General features: G+C 38.1%; 2 protein-coding genes across 5 annotated transcripts; one reads left to right on the plus strand and one right to left on the minus strand.

The window, feature by feature from the left end:
- The first annotated feature begins 511 nt into the window (after positions 1–511).
- On the plus strand, positions 512–4,544 carry psph (phosphoserine phosphatase). Of its 3 annotated transcripts, XM_056441590.1 has the most exons (7): positions 529–566; positions 1,511–1,573; positions 1,685–1,828; positions 1,916–2,050; positions 2,974–3,119; positions 3,831–3,979; positions 4,077–4,544. In XM_056441590.1, exons 2-7 carry the CDS (start codon positions 1,551–1,553, stop codon positions 4,185–4,187), a joined length of 708 nt encoding a protein of 235 aa, XP_056297565.1. In that variant the 5' UTR covers positions 529–566; positions 1,511–1,550; the 3' UTR covers positions 4,188–4,544. The 3 variants fall into 3 exon arrangements, with proteins under 3 accessions (XP_056297566.1, XP_056297565.1, XP_056297564.1); XM_056441591.1 differs by lacking the exon at positions 1,511–1,573 and having other exon boundaries at positions 512–566; XM_056441589.1 differs by lacking the exons at positions 529–566; positions 1,511–1,573 and adding an exon at positions 622–714.
- On the minus strand, positions 4,545–12,979 carry LOC130211007 (protein NipSnap homolog 2-like). 2 transcript variants are annotated; one of them, XM_056441587.1, is made up of 10 exons: positions 12,780–12,979; positions 11,185–11,324; positions 11,050–11,095; positions 9,639–9,733; positions 8,953–9,023; positions 8,708–8,848; positions 7,485–7,516; positions 6,055–6,149; positions 5,526–5,609; positions 4,545–5,365 (listed from the first exon to the last, which is right to left on the minus strand). In XM_056441587.1, the coding sequence occupies exons 1-10, from the start codon at positions 12,968–12,970 to the stop codon at positions 5,301–5,303; spliced, it is 960 nt and encodes a 319-aa protein (XP_056297562.1). In that variant the 5' UTR covers positions 12,971–12,979; the 3' UTR covers positions 4,545–5,300. The 2 variants fall into 2 exon arrangements, with proteins under 2 accessions (XP_056297562.1, XP_056297563.1); XM_056441588.1 differs by having other exon boundaries at positions 12,809–12,928.
- Between the last annotated feature and the right edge of the window lie 4,492 nt (positions 12,980–17,471).

Genomic DNA, 17,471 nt, shown 5'->3' on the forward strand with positions numbered 1-17,471 from the left:
TCAATACTATTAGCTGGGCAAAATCCAACAAATGACATGGCTCCATTCGCTTTCTACATGGGCATTGAAGAAATACTAACTATATTTTCAGAGGATATGCAGCTATTATTATTTATTTTTTTAAACTGACATGTTGCCATGTAAATAAATAATTTTCATTGCCATTTTAATATCATTTAGAGAAAGAATGAAATGTGCACTTTTATTTATCCCCGTGGGGAAAATATTAATTATTAAGGAGTAGTGGGGCTAGTGAAGCGCCCGGGGAGAAACTGGGAGTTCCGTGCCTTATTGTACCTTAAAACAACAACTTCTGGGACTGCATGTAGACTCGCACCCAAAAGATTAGTCGAAAGAATGTGGAAGTATTGTCCGGGGCAACCATTTCACTGTACGACGTTGGTCTTTAAGGGTTGACCGTTGCCCGCGTCATGTAACCGTGCCAACCAATGGGAAGGGGTCTAGTGGGCGTATACCTCACCGGCTTCGCTCTGATTGGTCGAAGCGCTCTGCAGCTCTCTTCCTGGTCTCGGACGCTCCACTACCTCTTTTTTAGCGTCTCATCAGTAAGTACAACTTTTCATATTTCGTCTCGGAGGACATGGCAGCGCGACTCGTTTTACGGTCGACGGTTGAACAGACTGTGTGCGCGCGTGCGTGTGCATGCGTGTGTGTGAAGCGCTCTCACCGAGCAGAGTGGACCGCGCCAAACAGGTACCGTCAACTCTGCGCCAGCTTACGGTCACGTCGCAACGTAATGCCGTGATCTCTGAATGTGAGTCGCGTGCTCCTCGTCGGTACGCCGGACGAGAAGCTGCTGGTGGTTTGGCCGAGTTCCATCGTCTTCTTGACGCATGTGTGGGCTCGTGTGGTCTCGCCGGCCCGGAGTCCTCCGTACTGTTCATCGGGGGTGACGCAATCCGTGCAGAGAATGTCCATAAGAGCCGAAAGCTCGCTCAGTCAGGCTGTTTAATGTAATGCTGCTTTTTTATTTTATTCTCCGCGTACCACGTGTTTGAGATCCGTCGGTGCAGAAAATGTTTGCAGACATTTCAGTCAATGGCTGCGTTTGCATCCAGTGGCAACCTCTGAATATATATATATATATATAAAATTTTTTTTGTAGACACATATTTATATATATTAATATTTGTGTATATCTTTATTTTAAAAAATCTATATGTGTCTTAAAAAAATAAGTATATATATATGCGTATATACAAATTTATATAAATATGTGTGCATCAAAAAGATTGTATAATATATATATATGTATAATATATATATATTAAACAACTATATATGTGTATTAAACAAATATATATATCTGTATAATATATGTATATATAAAACAAATATATGTGTTTTAAAAATATATATATATCTGTATAACATATATATATATATATACATACAAAAAATATATAAATATATATCTTGCATTAAATGATTCATCTGCTGGGGAAACCCACAGACCTCAAGTTATTGAATGTTCTTATGTTATCGTCAGGTTACTCAAGTTCAGAATAACAACACGTAGCGGCTGAAATATGCGTCTGAGAAGAGTCCCTGGGTAATATTCTGATGTCGGCTTTGATGCCATCAGACTTGTACGTTTATTTTAATGCTCCTTTTTTGTGTGTTTGTGTTTTTTTATATTGTGTACTTCTCTTTTTTTCCCCAGCATGATGTCAACTCTTTCACAGACCAAGGAAGTGTTCCGGAGAGCAGAAGCTGTCTTTTTTGACGTGGACAGCACCGTCATCAAAGAAGAAGGCATCGATGAACTTGCCAAATTTTGCGGCGTCGGGGATGCAGTCGCTGAAATGTACGTCAACGTCACCGTATTTTGATATTATCTCCGGATTTGTGTGAAATGTTCTTCAAATGTGTAAATACTGTTTTCACAATTCAGGACCCGAAAAGCTATGGGCGGCACGATGACGTTTAAAACGGCCCTGACGGAGCGTCTTTCCATCATCCGATGTTCCAGGGAACAAGTGAACAAACTGATAACGGACCACCCACCTCAGCTGACTCCAGGTATCGGGTGAGTGTGTGTGTGTGTGTGTGTGTGTGTGTGAAGATACCACTTCATTTGAGAAGTGGCAGTCATTCAGTGGACCTTGAGTTCCACACGATACAGAAATATCTGTTTGCATGGGATATCTGAAAGTACTTTTAACAAACTGTGTATGGTAAACAACCCTCCTTGCTACATAACTACGGTGCTTTGTAGCCATTTAGCACAGAAAAGGAAAAAAACCACAATATTTTTGGGAAAAAAAATCATATTTTTGCAAATTATATCTTTGGAAAATGTTTAGAAAAGAAAAGATTCTTATTGAGGATTCAAACCTTCCAACATGGTCATCAGGATGGGTTGTCTGCATGTATTTACAGACCGTTAAGTGAAGTCTTCTTCATTAGATAACTAGAATGGTTACTCGGTAGAGCGCATACCTTCGCATACCACAAGATTGGGCATTGAGTTATGAACATTTTGGCATTATGGCAATTGGATAAAAATTGACCGCGCTATGGTAAAAAGAAGATTTTGACCTTTTCATGACCTTGACTTTTGACCCGATAGATCCCAAAATATAATCAAATGGTCTCCGGATAATAACCAATCATCCCACCAAATTTCATGCGATTCGGTTTAAGACTTTTTGAGTTATGCGAGTAACACGCATACAAATAAATAAATAAATACACCGCGATCAAAACATAACCTTCCGCATTTTCAATGCGAAGGTAAATATGAGGGCTAGTATACGAATTGATATGTATGATTTAGCATTTCCTGCCGCTTTTGTCCACATGCATGAACGCTTATTTCCACGCATCGAGCCGATGGTGAAAGTACAGCACAGCCTGGCCATAGTTGGTCCTAAGGAGTTTGCTATTTCATACTAATACAACTTTTTTTTTCGCTACAACTTTTCTTAAACTTCATTATTTCTTCTCCAGGGATCTCGTGGACCGTCTGCACCAGCGAAACATAAAGGTGTTCCTCATCTCGGGCGGGTTCCGCTGCATCGTTGAACACGTGGCCACGCAGCTAAACATTCCCCATGACCACGTTTACGCCAACCGGCTCAAGTTCTACTTCAATGGTAAGAGATCGAGGTTTTTAAAAAGAGTGAGACATGCCGGTGTGACCGTCTTGAATAAGTGTATGAAGATAGCTTGAAAGAGGCGTGAGTCCTTTTTGTAGCCGATTGCTTCGCTTGTATCTTTTTTTGTTCTAAGCTGCAGGGTTCGTACGGTCATGGAGAACATGGAAATGTCATGGCATTTTAAAAAAATGGTTATTTCCATTTAAAAGTCCTTGAAATAAAAAAAGTCATGGAAATGTGTTATATTCACATGTTCATTTAACGCAGTTTGATTAAAAGAATAAACATTTATACAAATATTCAGTCTTTGAATCAAACTATTGTCTCTCATTCACATTATTTAAGGTTTATACTCGTGTATACACTGAGATTTTTACGTAATGTTTGCTCATGGAAATTTAGTTTAATGTCCTGGAAGCCCATTGGTCAACATGTGTATGGAATCTGAATTAAATCTTGTGTGTGTGTTCTTCCATTAATAAAATGTTCCCTATGTGTGAAAGTAGTTCAGGTTCCAACTATGTTTCATTCAGGTGCTTCAGATTAATATATTAAATATACATTATAGGAACTGAACTGTGCTGATTTCCAAAGGGCATCAGCACTATTGGACATTAATGACGCCGTTATATAAATATACAATCGTGAAATAAGTCCAACAATGTGTGAGATTTCCCTATTTCTAAAGTGAACTGTGTGTTTCTCCAGGCGAGTACGCCGGGTTCGATGAGAGCCAGCCCACCGCTGAGAGCGGCGGAAAAGGAAAAGTCATCAGCATGTTGAAGGAGAAATACGGCTTCAAGACCGTGGTGATGATCGGCGACGGAGCGACGGATGCCGAGGCGTGCCCCCCCGCCGTGAGTCTTCCCATCGTTTATTACGGCGCCGCTATAAAAAAAAACCCTCTCGTCTTGGAACGATAATGTAATTCTTTGAACGTCGTCTCTCCTCCAGAGCGCCTTCGTCGGATTCGGTGGGAACGTCGTCCGGCAGCAGGTTAAGGAGAAGTCTTCGTGGTACGTGACCAGTTTTGAGGAGATGCTAAAGGAACTGGACAAGATTTAAAGAAAGCTAAGAAAAAAAAATCATAGTATTACTAATTTTTATCATTTTATTTTTGATTCCTGCACATTTTCCTTCTCTCAATAGATTTTTATATTAAGGTTTACGCTCGTAAGACCAATTTGACGACGTTGCTCTGTTTTATACTAAAAAGAATAACGCGTGTTTTGTGGAGGTTCGGAAGACGATTTGAGAGTTTTTGCACATTTTGTAGTCAACGCCTTTCGGTAAGCTCATACAACGTGTGCGTATTATGCAATGAGCAATAGAAATGTTTTATTTTCTCCATGTAACCAGACGTGTCGATGAGTGTTGTCGTGGAACGAACCTCTGCATTAAACGTAAGAACGTGCCGTCACAGATGTTGAACTGCTTTAATCTGTGTTCCCTCATAAACATGAGTCCTTTTTACAATACAATCTGCCAACCGACTGGACAGGTTATCATACGTTTGGTAGAAGTTACGCCCCACTAAAACCATTTATGAAACACGTCATGCTGTCTTCACACGGGGAAACAAACGGTAGAAGTTATTACAAACAGCACCGGGGAACATCCAGAAAAGGCAATTTAAAAGGAGTGTTATACCCCAAAAAAAAGAAGGTAATTTATAATAGATCTCAATCAGATACACAATTATGGGATTTACATTTTACACCGTTTTACTTTTATTCTCATAAGCAACAAATCTGAATATACAGGCGTTCTCTCACTCCTCTCAAGGTGCTCACTCGACACACTTAATAAATAAATAGCTCCTGCTATTATTATTCCCATCGGTCCTCACACAGCTGCACATCTTTCAGTAACTTTGGATATGTTCTAAACTCTTCGTGGACGAGACGTCGGCCGGAACAACCACCCGCAGCGTCGACATTTGTACAAATTTGACTCGACCCGCTCCAGAATTGAGAGAACAATTGTCGTGGCCCTTTAAGTGTTTTTTTTTTTTTTACTATTTTGGTTGGCGTTGTGGCATCCTGAAGTGATGAAGCAAGGACAAGAAGAAGAGGAGGGAGGTTGTTTGGCAGTACTGACTGGAGGTTGAAACAACGATACTGATGCTCTGGATGGGTGTAACATTCAAAAAAAGAGGGGGCGGGGCTTGATGTCAGCTCACTGCAGAGGGGAAGCCTTAGTCGGGATCATGATCCTGGAATCCATATGTTGAATGAGAGGAACTGGGGAGAAAGGTGGAACGATTTTTAGTGTGTTCTCAGTTTAAAGTCTTTAAAAAAAATATTGATCAGCTCTTAAAGTTCATTATGTTGTTAGTCAAGACTTCAAGTCGCACAAAGCCCAGAAACAAGATGACGTTGTAATCGCCGCATGAGGACTCACCCGTGTAGTACACCACCTCGTCCCAGCCTTCCTGCTGCCAGGCGCCGTTCCTCGTGTCTTCTCTGGACTGGAGGTCTTTGTAAGCTGTAACGCCCCCAAAAAATACAAAAATAACATAACGTGAGACGACAACTTCTACGGGGGGAAAAAATCGGCGTAAACTTGAGTGCTACTTTCTTGCAGATAACCATCGTCTGCTGCAGCTGGAAAAACACGTTTGACCTGATTGAACCAAAAGCAAAGCGATGGGCCAGAAAATCAAAACCAAGAGCTGAGCGGTAAAAAAAAAAAAAGAAGCTCTAAAGAACTTGAGAGGAACTGTTAGTGACCCAGTTAAAATTACACAGAATCACGTGTTCTAATGTTGGGGGGAAATACCAAATAGTGATTGTTCTAAATCCAACAGTCCAAAACTCAATATAGCTCAGAGAAAATCTTCACATTTTTGAAAAACAAATGATTTAACGAGTCAATTGTTGACACCCTGAGCGTGTTCATCTGCAGCCGGGGGTCCGTTTCCATGACGTACCCCAGAGGTGATGCACCATGTAGAGGTTCCCGATCTGTGAGAAGAAGCCTCCCACGGCTTCACTGTTGTGCTGCCGGAACCGGATGGCTCTGGCCCTGCACACAACAACAACAATAACACTTTGTCACAAGGAGGCCAAAAACATCCAGCGAGCTGCAGCTGTCATGACAACACCAGGACACACACACGGTCTTCAATAAAGGAGTCAGAAGTCAGGATTTAACTGATTCTGGAGTTTTCTACAATTACACAATTGGATTTTTGGTTAACGTAAAAGTCCATAGTTGTAATTATCTATAGAGAAATCACATCCACGTCATAACTTAATGTATGCATGTGAATGTATATTAACTTAAGCCAATTTCATGTGAAATGAGTTTTAAATCTATTAACAATAGTCCCTGTCTGGATACAAAACTACATAGTGTTAGTTACCTTCGCATTAAAAATGCCGGAAGGTTATGTTTTGATCGCCGTGTATTTATTTATTTGTATGCGTATATATTCGAAACTCAAAAGTATTGAACCGAATCGCATGCAATTTGGTGGGATGATTGTTTATTATCCGGGGACCAGTTGATTAGATTTTGGGATCGATCGGGTCAAAGGTCATGAACAGGTCAAATCTTCTTGAATCACATGGAATTTGGTGGGATGATTGGTTATTATCCGGGGACCATTTGATTAGATTTTGGGATCAATCGGGACAAAGGTCAAGGTCATGGAAACGGCAAAATCTTTTTTTACCATATTTTTGTCCAATTGGCATGCAACTAATGCCAAAATGTTCATAATTCAATGCCCAATCTTGTAATATGCGAAGGTATGCGCTCTACCGAGTGCCCGTTCTAGTTCTTCATGTTGTTGTAACTTTAAGAAGTTTTTGCTTTCCTTTAAACAAATTATATAGAAATTGCTTTGCTGGCATAACACGTTGCACTTTAGTCCCGCCCCCTTAGAAAAAGGTAGAATATTTACTTTTGCCCCTGAATTAATGTTCTAGTTACTAGAGGTTTGTTTAATTACGGGCAGGTTGAAGTGAGCATGAAAGCAAAACATCCTAAAAAAAAAATATCTTTAGCATGAACTCTAGAATGATCTTATAACTGTTTGAGAAGAAAGTTAAGATTTAAGATACAGAAGAGTTGACGGTGTGACGACATTTCAGTGACACGAGTCACGAAATGTACAAAGATCAAAAACAGATAATATTAAGTAAAAAAATCGATGTTGAAAAAATAAAGCTTATGCAGAGAAACTCCAATCTGCACTTAAATAAATGACCATCGACTGCATGTCGCAACCTGATAACAGGGATCCTTATAATGAACGAACACACATCGGAAGTGCGCTTCAAAAACAGCCTCAATATGGAATATCGCTTATTAATGAGTAACTGTTCAGGGAACCAAATGAACTCAAGGCCTCACCAGTAGTTCCCCCACTCGATCATGGTCCCTGGCTGAAAGAAAGGAAACACAATAATCCTTTATCGCGAGAAAAGAAACTTGTCCAAACTGCAGATTTAGTAACACACACAAACAAAGGGGCGACCCACTATACCTACCGTGCAAGTGTGTTAAAGTGTTAATCAGAAAGACCCATTTCTCACACACACACAGTAAATTCACATTGGAAGTGAGGACCACCCTTTCTGCTATATTTTAAATTAAATGAAAGTTGCATTTGAGCACAGGAAAGCTAAATCACGCACGCACGCACAAAGGTGTGTGTGTGCAGTAGTTTAAGGGGCGGAGCTTGTTTAGAAGTCTTGAGAAGCAGAGCGTGAGGACTCTCCTGACCTGGACTCTGGTATCCTGGAACTGTAAACCTCTTTATACGATGTAACTCTACCATTATGTAACTCTGTAACGCTTCATTCTGGTCACATGACATCTATTGCTTCTCATCCGGGAGAGGGATCCTCCTCCGTTGCTCTCCTGAAGGGTTCTTCCCTTTCTTTTTTTAATATATATTTTTATGAAATTTTTTTTTTTTACACGATATTTGTAGTGAAATAGCCGGCATTTACAGTTTGTTACACTGAAAGTATTATTTTACAAAAAGAAAATACACAAATGTATAACCTTGTAGAAACACCACACAAGGGTGATGTATTTTTTTTAACATAAGATGAAAACAAGGACAAAACAAGACAAAACAAAAATATTACACACACTTTTCCCCATCCCATTGACATTTTTTTCCTTCTATTTCTTGGGAGTTTTTCCTGCTCCGATGTGAGGTCAAAGGTCAGGGGTGTCGTATGTGTACAGATTGTAAAGCCCTCGGAGGCACATTCGTAATTTGTGATATTGGGCTATCCAAAAGAAACAACTCTCTATTGTACAAAGACTATTCAAGACTCTCCCTCCCTGATCTCTGTGGTGACGAAGACTGAGCTCTTCATCCTGGCCCGCCTCTCTTTAACACACTTAATATTTGATGACCAGATCTGATTGTACTTTTGAAAGTGTTTTTGCACAGATCCCTCATGTGAGCTCGTAGAAGTGAAGGAGTGACGCTCTGTCCCTTTTCTGCAACACCTGATGCGGAGGCGACTCAATCAGACTTCATTATGAGCGCCATTAGCTCGAGTCGGTAGCGTCGCACAGAGGCTCTCACGCTCGTCCCGTCTCTACGCGTCACCCACCCTGAGCTGGTAGGACCGCAGCTCGTAGATGTTGGGTCCCTCTCGGGGGACCGGCTCGTTCCAGAAGCTGAACTCCAGCAGCAGCTGGTTCCTGCGGGACATCAGCATCTTGCCGCGCTCCTTCCTGTAGGCTGTGAACTCCTGCCGACGGACGGACAGCGGTCAACACGCTTCACCTCGACCGACCGGCTGCGCTCGGTTGCCAAGCAGACGCAGACGCGACGGATCCGAGGAGAGGTCCTTACCGGATTCTGCTTGAGCTTGTTCATCACCTCCGTCAGAGCCGGGTATCCACCTCTGTAACGCCACAGGTGCACTGGGGAATAGAGGGAGGAACAAATTAGAGATGCTTCACGGAAACTACGGAAAGGTGCACTGGTTCAAGATGAAATGATCGTCGACAAGTTAAGAAATATTGAGATATCTGGATATTTGATTTAATGGATAAGTGTGTACAGCCGGGTGGATGACCCCGAAAAAATGAAATCATCAAGGTTTTATCAAATATAAAAGTTCAGTACGACGTGCTAGCAGACCCTGAGCTGGAGACATTGGTACAGCCGTATATATGTATGAAGTATTTGTAGTTCTATGTATTTTAATTAATTTTTTAATGTATTTTATTCTATTTGAATGTTTTCTACTATCTGGAACTCGAGTCTGAAATAAAACATTTATTGATTGATTGTACAAGTACTATCCAGCTGATGTAATAATCCAGCATGGCAACATATAATGTATTTGTGGGAGGAGAAGTAAGAAATCCTGACTCTGGGGGAACAGGAATGTCTGAATCAAGGTAGAACTACAGTTTCTCTAGGTTTGTCTAAGGTTTCTCTTCAGTTTCTCTCGGTTTCTCTTCAGTTTCTCTAGGTTTCAGCATCTCTAGGCCGGTCACACACTGCAGGTGAGTCGATGCTCGTCGTCCTACCGGCCTGGTCTTGATCTCCGTACCAGGTGTTCCAGGTGCCCACCAGCTCACAGGGGTAGTACTTATCGGCGTGGATGGAGGGCAACACCTCCTCACTGTGATGAATAAGAAACATCAGAGAACTGAAATATAAAATACAGTGCTTCCTCCGTTCTAATTCTTATCACATTTGAGAGTTTTGCCTCTTGAGTATTAACTTTTAATTTATCGCTTGTTCTATGAAGTTTTATTGTTCGAACTGAGACGGTTTACCATCCGGTGTCGTTACCTTTGTACTTTGTTGTTGCTGTAAAGTGCTGATATTAATTGCTGCTATTGTCTCCTCAATTCCTCCAGTTTTTATTGAAATGTACACAGTTTTTATTTCTTAATGTACTCTGAAATTAAAGCATAGAACAAATAAACACTTTTTTGTTGTTTAACTTCTGACCTTTGTACCATTTCACTTGAACTGCTTAAATTTAAATAAAAACTGGATAATTAGCCGGGTATCCACCTCTGTAGATAATAAATTAATTATTATAGCATTATTATGAATTAATTAATTCTGTCTATATTTAATATTTTTAATATTTAATTTAATTTTACACTGGTCATTAGTATTGTATTGTGTTTGCATATATGTATACATATATATTTTACTTTGTATACTTTGCACAGTCATTGTATTATATTTGTTTGTGTGTGTATATATATATATACATATATATATACTTCATTTTGTATTTTAGATTTTACTTGTATACATCTATATCTTTCATCCCTGTTTTTTATATTTTATATTTTATTCTCGTGTGTTTAGTTTATTGGTGCTGCTACTGTGACGACAAATTTCCCCTTGGGGATTAATAAAGTATATATATATATCTATCTATCTATATATCTATCTATCTAGCCGGGTATCCACCTCTGTAGATAATTAGCCGGGTATCCACCTCTGTAGTGTTTTATTTATATTTTCTATTAATGCTCTGATGTGCACCGCTGCTGTGATCCTGAAATGTCCCCACTGTGGGACTAATAAAATAATATCTAATCTAATCTAATAAATGGAGCTTTCTAAAACTTTTGACGGTAGTGTAGTTTTAACCACTGGAGGCAAAATCCACTTCTAACCAAAAACAATCAGGAACAAAGAAAAAAAATCACGTGTTTGTAGTCTAGTGTTTTCTGTCTAAAGGTTGCAGGTCCAAAAATTATTCCCCAACTATAAATAGACAAAGCTCAACTTTTAGTCATCTTCGGTATGAGCCAGGACGGTCTTTGAAGGTCTGAAGTCACACTAGCTCGTCAATAACCTTCCAGGAATAAACCGCTCAGCTATTTTTACATCAGTGCACTGGGTTGTTCCCCGTCTGGTACGACTGACACTCGTTTTTCCGCAGACCAAAATACGACATTACACACTCACCACAGCTTGTTGTATGCATCCAGGCACTCTGGCTTGACATTGTGGACTGAAAAAAAGAAGGTCACACTTATAAGTACACTCGTTTTTACATGTTTTTAAAATGTCTTAATGTTACAAAGACGGAGGGGAACTTACACTGAATTTTGTACAGGTTGGTCTCCTCGTTTTTGGTTAGTAGGGTGGCGTGTGCGTCTTTCCTGGGATCGACTTTCCTCACGAACAGCGACTTGAACCAGCTGTCCTTCTCATTGATGCTGGTTGAAGTGGAAAATCCCCTGGAACACAGATTCTAATATATTATCTTGAAATCTGATCAGATGTTATATATTTGCACTCGCATTAAAACGTATTATCCTTAAAATTAGCCAAAAACGCTTCATGGTTATAAAATATGTGAACACTTTCTTTTAGGTGTCTAGCTATTGTTTTACAATACCGCCATCTAAATACAGAATATAACAGGCATCCAACGGTCAGAGGTAAATAACACAGTCAGTCAAATGTGGAGGTATTTACCTTTTTCTACTAAACTACAACTATTGTACTGTTAACTCAAAATGCATCTTTAGTTGCAAGTTGCTTTGAAGATTAAAAATACAGTCATCAAACAGGATGTATTGTTAAAAGTTAATGTATGATGAAATGATTAAAAAATAAAAAATAAAATGGTGGTAAGAATGATATGAATACAATTGTTATAGTTTAATATGGAGGATGATGAATTATGATTAAAAAATGTGTTTTTTTATCCTTGTCTGATTGTTCATATAGTTGTTATGCTGTTATGTAATTTGTATGTATTTGTTGTTGTTTATTGTTGTCGGGTAATGTGTAACTTGTAAATATTAAAATAAAATGATTGTAAGAAAGAAAAGTTTACAATATGTATGTGTGTGTGTGTATGTACTAGGGTATGCAAGTATGTGCATATATATATGTTCATATGTATGCAGGTTTTTGCATGTATACCCGAATATATATATATATATATATAATTTTTTGTTGTTACCATTGTGTACATACAATGTGTACATTTTTTCCTTTGCATGTGCATATCTCGAAAAACAATAAAAGATTTGATCATTTAAAAATAAAAGTGAATATAAGATAGATCCCTGGGGGGCGAGGGGGAATGATCCCCCAGCAGCATGCAAAGGAAGACTAAATGAAACCAACCTACACTGGGCTGCAGCATTATGTACTATATCAATGCATCAACCATCCAATGATACAACTTCATTAACACACATTATTCTGACATGGGGCCTTCTGCTAAATGAGTTAAGTATATTTGTGATAAATTGAACATGCATAAAGCCTTCTACTTGTAACACAGTGTTTATACACCTTGAACGTCTCACGTAATATATCTTAATACCCGCCCCTCCCCCCACCGCTAACTAACTAAGTGCATTAACGACATTAGAATGGTACACTATTAATAAGACACACAAACAACATGAACCCAACCTTTCACAAATTGACCTTGAGACGTTTGAGACGCCCGATAACAAAAGAACACTTGTATTATTTCCGCTTCACCAGCGACGACGCGCAGCTTTAAACCTCAACTAGCCGGGAATAAACGATGTTTTAATGAGTCACGTTCAGCTCTCATAAAGCTGAAGGCCACCGGAGGACCGGCTAGCAGGTACCGGGGCTAGCGTGCCCCCACACAAACCCACAGAAAAGACCCTCGAGACGACAACACCCGGCGCGCAGGTGATTACCGAACGTGCACGCGGAAGACTGCCGTCACCTGCTCCACGCGACCACCTGTCCGGTCGCCCGGGCCCCGCTCCTGGCCCGACTCAGGCCACCGCCAACTCTCTGAAGGACTCCAGCAGTCGCCATCTTCAACGGTACTCACGGCGCAGACGCGGTTACCACCTCTGGCCACCAGGTGGCGGTGCAGCGCCATCAGTGCACATACACGGTCAAAACTCTTCTTCTTCTTCTTCTTCTTCTTCTTCTTCTTCTTCTTCTTCTTCTTCTTCTTCTTCTTCTTCTTCTTCTTCTTCTTCTTCTTCTTCTTCTTCTTCTTCTTCTTCTTCTTCTATTATCACCCCAGCAGATTTTAACTGATTTGTATGAATGATGTTCATTTTTCAATATGGATAAATATGCTGATTATTTTCTCCATTAATTCATTGAATGTTTTGTTTTTGTTTTTGATCCAGAAAATACAGTAAATGCCCTCACTATTACCAGATTAAAGTAACACCTTCACAAATCTTGTTTTGTTTGTCCAATAGTACAACATTAAAACAATTTAAAAAAATCACAATAATAAATACAAACTATATATATATAAATATATATATAGTTTTCATTTATTATTGTGATTTTTAAAATTATATATATATATATATATATATATATAACAATATTTCAAAATCATTAAAATTAGGAAAAAGCGAAGAGCAGCACATCTTCAAATTCAAGAAGCTGGAACCATACTTTTTTTATTATTATTCAAATTGAAATTATTATCAAAATAGTTTTTATATGTTTTTATTTTAAGCAACTAATTGATTAATCTATTAATATTTTTCGCTAAACTTTGGTAGTTTTACAGCAAAATGCATAAATAGTATTCATCAGTGTAGTATTGTGGAGGAGATATAACTTTATAATAATATAAGAAACATGTAAAGGATAGAGTTAGAGAAGGGAACCAGAAAATACATGTCCGTTTCTATTCACTTCTAATATGTCTTTTAAATATCAGACATTTTGAGTATCCTGGTTATGTTTATTATATTTAAACGCATGAAAATCGATTTTTCCGTTATTATATTTCAGAAATATTTTCTTCATTGTTTATGTTCTGTGTCATTATTTTTGAATAGATGGTCAATAACGATTCGACATCACTGTTGCAACATTATTAGTTGGAATGCTTCAGCAGTCCAACTATTGTTCTTGTAATCTTTATTAAACTTATTATTATTATTATTATTATACTATTTCTTCCGTACCTTTTTTGTCCCTCTTCTACTCCTTCATATATTCAGCTATTTAAACCATTCAAATATTAAAAAATTCAGCTTCTTCAGCACTAGAATGGTATGACCTTTCATATTTCAAAACTTTCAAATGTTCATATATTTAAATACTTTTATGTTATTTTGAATTCATCAGTTCCTATGGAGAAAATATTCAACTTTAAAAAGCTTACAGTATCTTCATATTTTCAGCAAATTCAGCTATTTAATTTTCTTATGTTCAGATAGCCTTCAGCTATTATTGTATATTTTCAAATATTTTGTATCTTTTCAAATTTTCAAATTATTAATTTTTTTATGGAATAAATAATGAATGGGATCCAATGGGGGAAATCTTCAAATCCGCTTCACCTTGTTCAACTTTAAAAGCTTACAATATCAGCATACATTCAGCTAAATACACAATTCCACCTTTAAAATGTTGACAAAAGTGTTAGCTATAACTTTATAAATAAGCTTCTTTTCATATCTCGTATAGTTATTTAATTGTAACCATTTTAGTTTTATGTGTTTTTCCGCTCCTCCTGGACTTTACAATGGGTGTGTGTGTGGGACCTTAGAGCTGTGACGTCGTCGTTAGAGTGCAGTGCTGCTTCAGAATCGTGCGAAAAAAAGATTTGTATATCGTCACTACGGCCACAATTATTACTCTTTAGGCATAATTTTTTGATAAAGTAGTAGGGAATCTTGTGCTTGTCGTAGACATGTGACTATGGAATCCAACAGTTTCCCCAATTTTTCTAGAGAAGCCTTAAAGAGGGAGGAAGTCCACCTTTCTCCTCAGTCATCTCCATTGTAATTCTGAGCACCTTTCAACTTTTTTGAAGCAAGCAGGAACATTTTCTGAACTGCGATTAAACTCTCATTTCTTAACCTAAAAAATATTTAAGGATATGTAAACGTTCACACAAGCCTTGAGCATCTCCTAATCTAGACGTCTTTAGGATCGGAGTCATGGTTCTCTCTCAAATCCAAATGTTCTGACAGGCTGCTTTCCTCAGAATCTGAGCTGTCTCGCAGTCACACAGGTGTTTCACGTTAGGCTAATCAGTGGCAGATCTCACACAATCTTGTTGATCATACATTTTGAACCCCCCCCCCCCTCACACAGACTAACGTGTGTGCGTGCGTGTGTGCGCGCGCGTGTGTCTATATGTGGAGAGATATTAGAAGAGCACCAGCATCAGACTTTCTCAGGTCTCATTTAACCCACAAAAATAACAAACATATCGGCGCGTTCGGCTCAATCTTTCCTCTCTATTGATTCTACTATTTTCGTGATTTGATCTTTTTTTTTTTGACAGGGTTTAACAAATGCTTTTGTATAAAATCCACTCAGTGTTTAGATTGTCTATCCTTCACTCTGGTTTCTCCCTCTCTTTCTTTATTTATCTTTCTCCTTCTGGCTCTCAATTTCTTTCTCTCTCTTGATCTCACGTCTGACTTTTCCCCCTCTCTCATTTCTTGGATTGTGATTCATATCTTTGAATATTTAGAAGTTAAAGTTTTGCTTATCTTTTTCAGTTATACATTTCCACCCAATATGTTTGTGCTTCAACATTTTCAGCAGGAAGTTTCCCTTTTTGATATGTTCAGATGTTTAAGCTATGTTCAGCCTATTATCTGTTGGCAGCTATTTTAAGCTATGTTCAGCTTTAAAACATTTTTTATTTCAGCTAAATTCAGACATTTTCAGTTATTCATTTCATATTTCAGCTATTTCCAGACATTTTCAGTTATTCATTTCATATTTCAGCTATTTCCAGACATTTTCAGTTATTCATTTCATATTTCAGATATTTTCAGAAATGTTCAGTTATTCATTTCATATTTCAGCTATTTTCAGACATTTTCAGTTAATCATTTCATATTTCAGCTATGTTCAGACATTTTCAGTTATTCATTTCATATTCAGCTATTTTCAGCTATTTTCAAACCTTTTTCAGCAATTTTGTTTTTACTTTTCAGCTTCAAGCTTTCAAATGTTAGCATTTCAACGCATTTTCAGAAGGAAATGCATTTTCTAGTTTCACATAATTCTTGCATTAGAGCTTCATTCCAAAATATAGCACCATGTGTTTAACAATGACAGAGAGCTCTTTCATCGGTGGTGAACAACAGCGGTTGAGACGCCGCTGTTGACTTTTACAGCAGATGTTTTAACTCGTCACAGTAGAGGAAAGGTGTAACTGATATAAATAAAGATGGCTCTGTTGTTCTCCTGCAGCCGTGCCAAGCAGCCAACGCACTAAGCAGCGCCCTGTAGCTGGAACACAAACTTCCCTATTAATGTTATTAATAACACCTGTGCCTTCCTTTCCCTGCGATGACATGCACCACTGTTTGTGGTAGACGCGAGGGCCCTGAAGACACTTCAGTAGGCTTTAATGCAGAACACACTTCACTTTAAATACATCCCAGCAGTTTAAAAAAAACACTGCAACATTAAGAAATAATGACCAAATGAATAACTAATGTTCGTGCAGCCGAACGATAATGTTCTCGTTTTCAAAAAGTTTTAGTGTCAGTGATGATAAAAGGGGAGAACAACATTAAAATGTTCCATCATAACTTAGAACTGAAGTTGCACGCAAAACACATTACAGCAGTTGACCAGCAGAGGGCGCTGCAGTTCAATTTTTAGCACAACAGCAGCAATTTGTTGTGCTCTCGATTACTATGCAGTTACTAAACAACATGGAACACCATGAAGCACACTGTGTGAAACATATACACATATTATATACATATATATACATATATATCTATGTATATATATATACATATATATATATACATATACGTATATATATATAGTATATATTATACACATATATATATATACTCATATATATATATATATTACCCTATTTTAGCTATCTTTAATTCACAATCGTGACCTTTAAAACTCATGTTGTCAACGACAAACTGCAGTTTTTGGCAAATTGAGACACCTCATTGACCTGATTTTATTTTCATAAATCAATGAATGTACAATAGAGTCGATCACTCCCTACTTATACATTGTTTTCTTTTTCTTTTTTGTTCCATTCGGCCTCTTTTGTTGTTGTTTATCTTATGTTTTACACTTCCTGCTCCAAATATGTATAGAACTCAAATGAGCATCATCTAAAAATATGCACCTGCAATATCAATTATCTGAAATAATAAACAAACAAAAAAGAAGAATAACTCATATTATAGCACATTAAGATGTCGATTCTTGTTGGAAAATGTGGTTCTTAAATATCGTTGGTTAAGAAGAGCACATCAGGGCTGAGGAGGATCCAGTTTGAGGGACACGATATGATTTATTTATTATTGTTATGAAGCTAACGGGGACCATATTGCAAAGTGCACTTGGCTTTAGGAGAAATAATTTAGAAACTATGAAGTGAGGGATTCGTTTTCCAA

Source organism: Pseudoliparis swirei, chromosome 20 (assembly GCF_029220125.1).
Source record: "Pseudoliparis swirei isolate HS2019 ecotype Mariana Trench chromosome 20, NWPU_hadal_v1, whole genome shotgun sequence".
Taxonomy (NCBI): domain Eukaryota; kingdom Metazoa; phylum Chordata; class Actinopteri; order Perciformes; family Liparidae; genus Pseudoliparis; species Pseudoliparis swirei.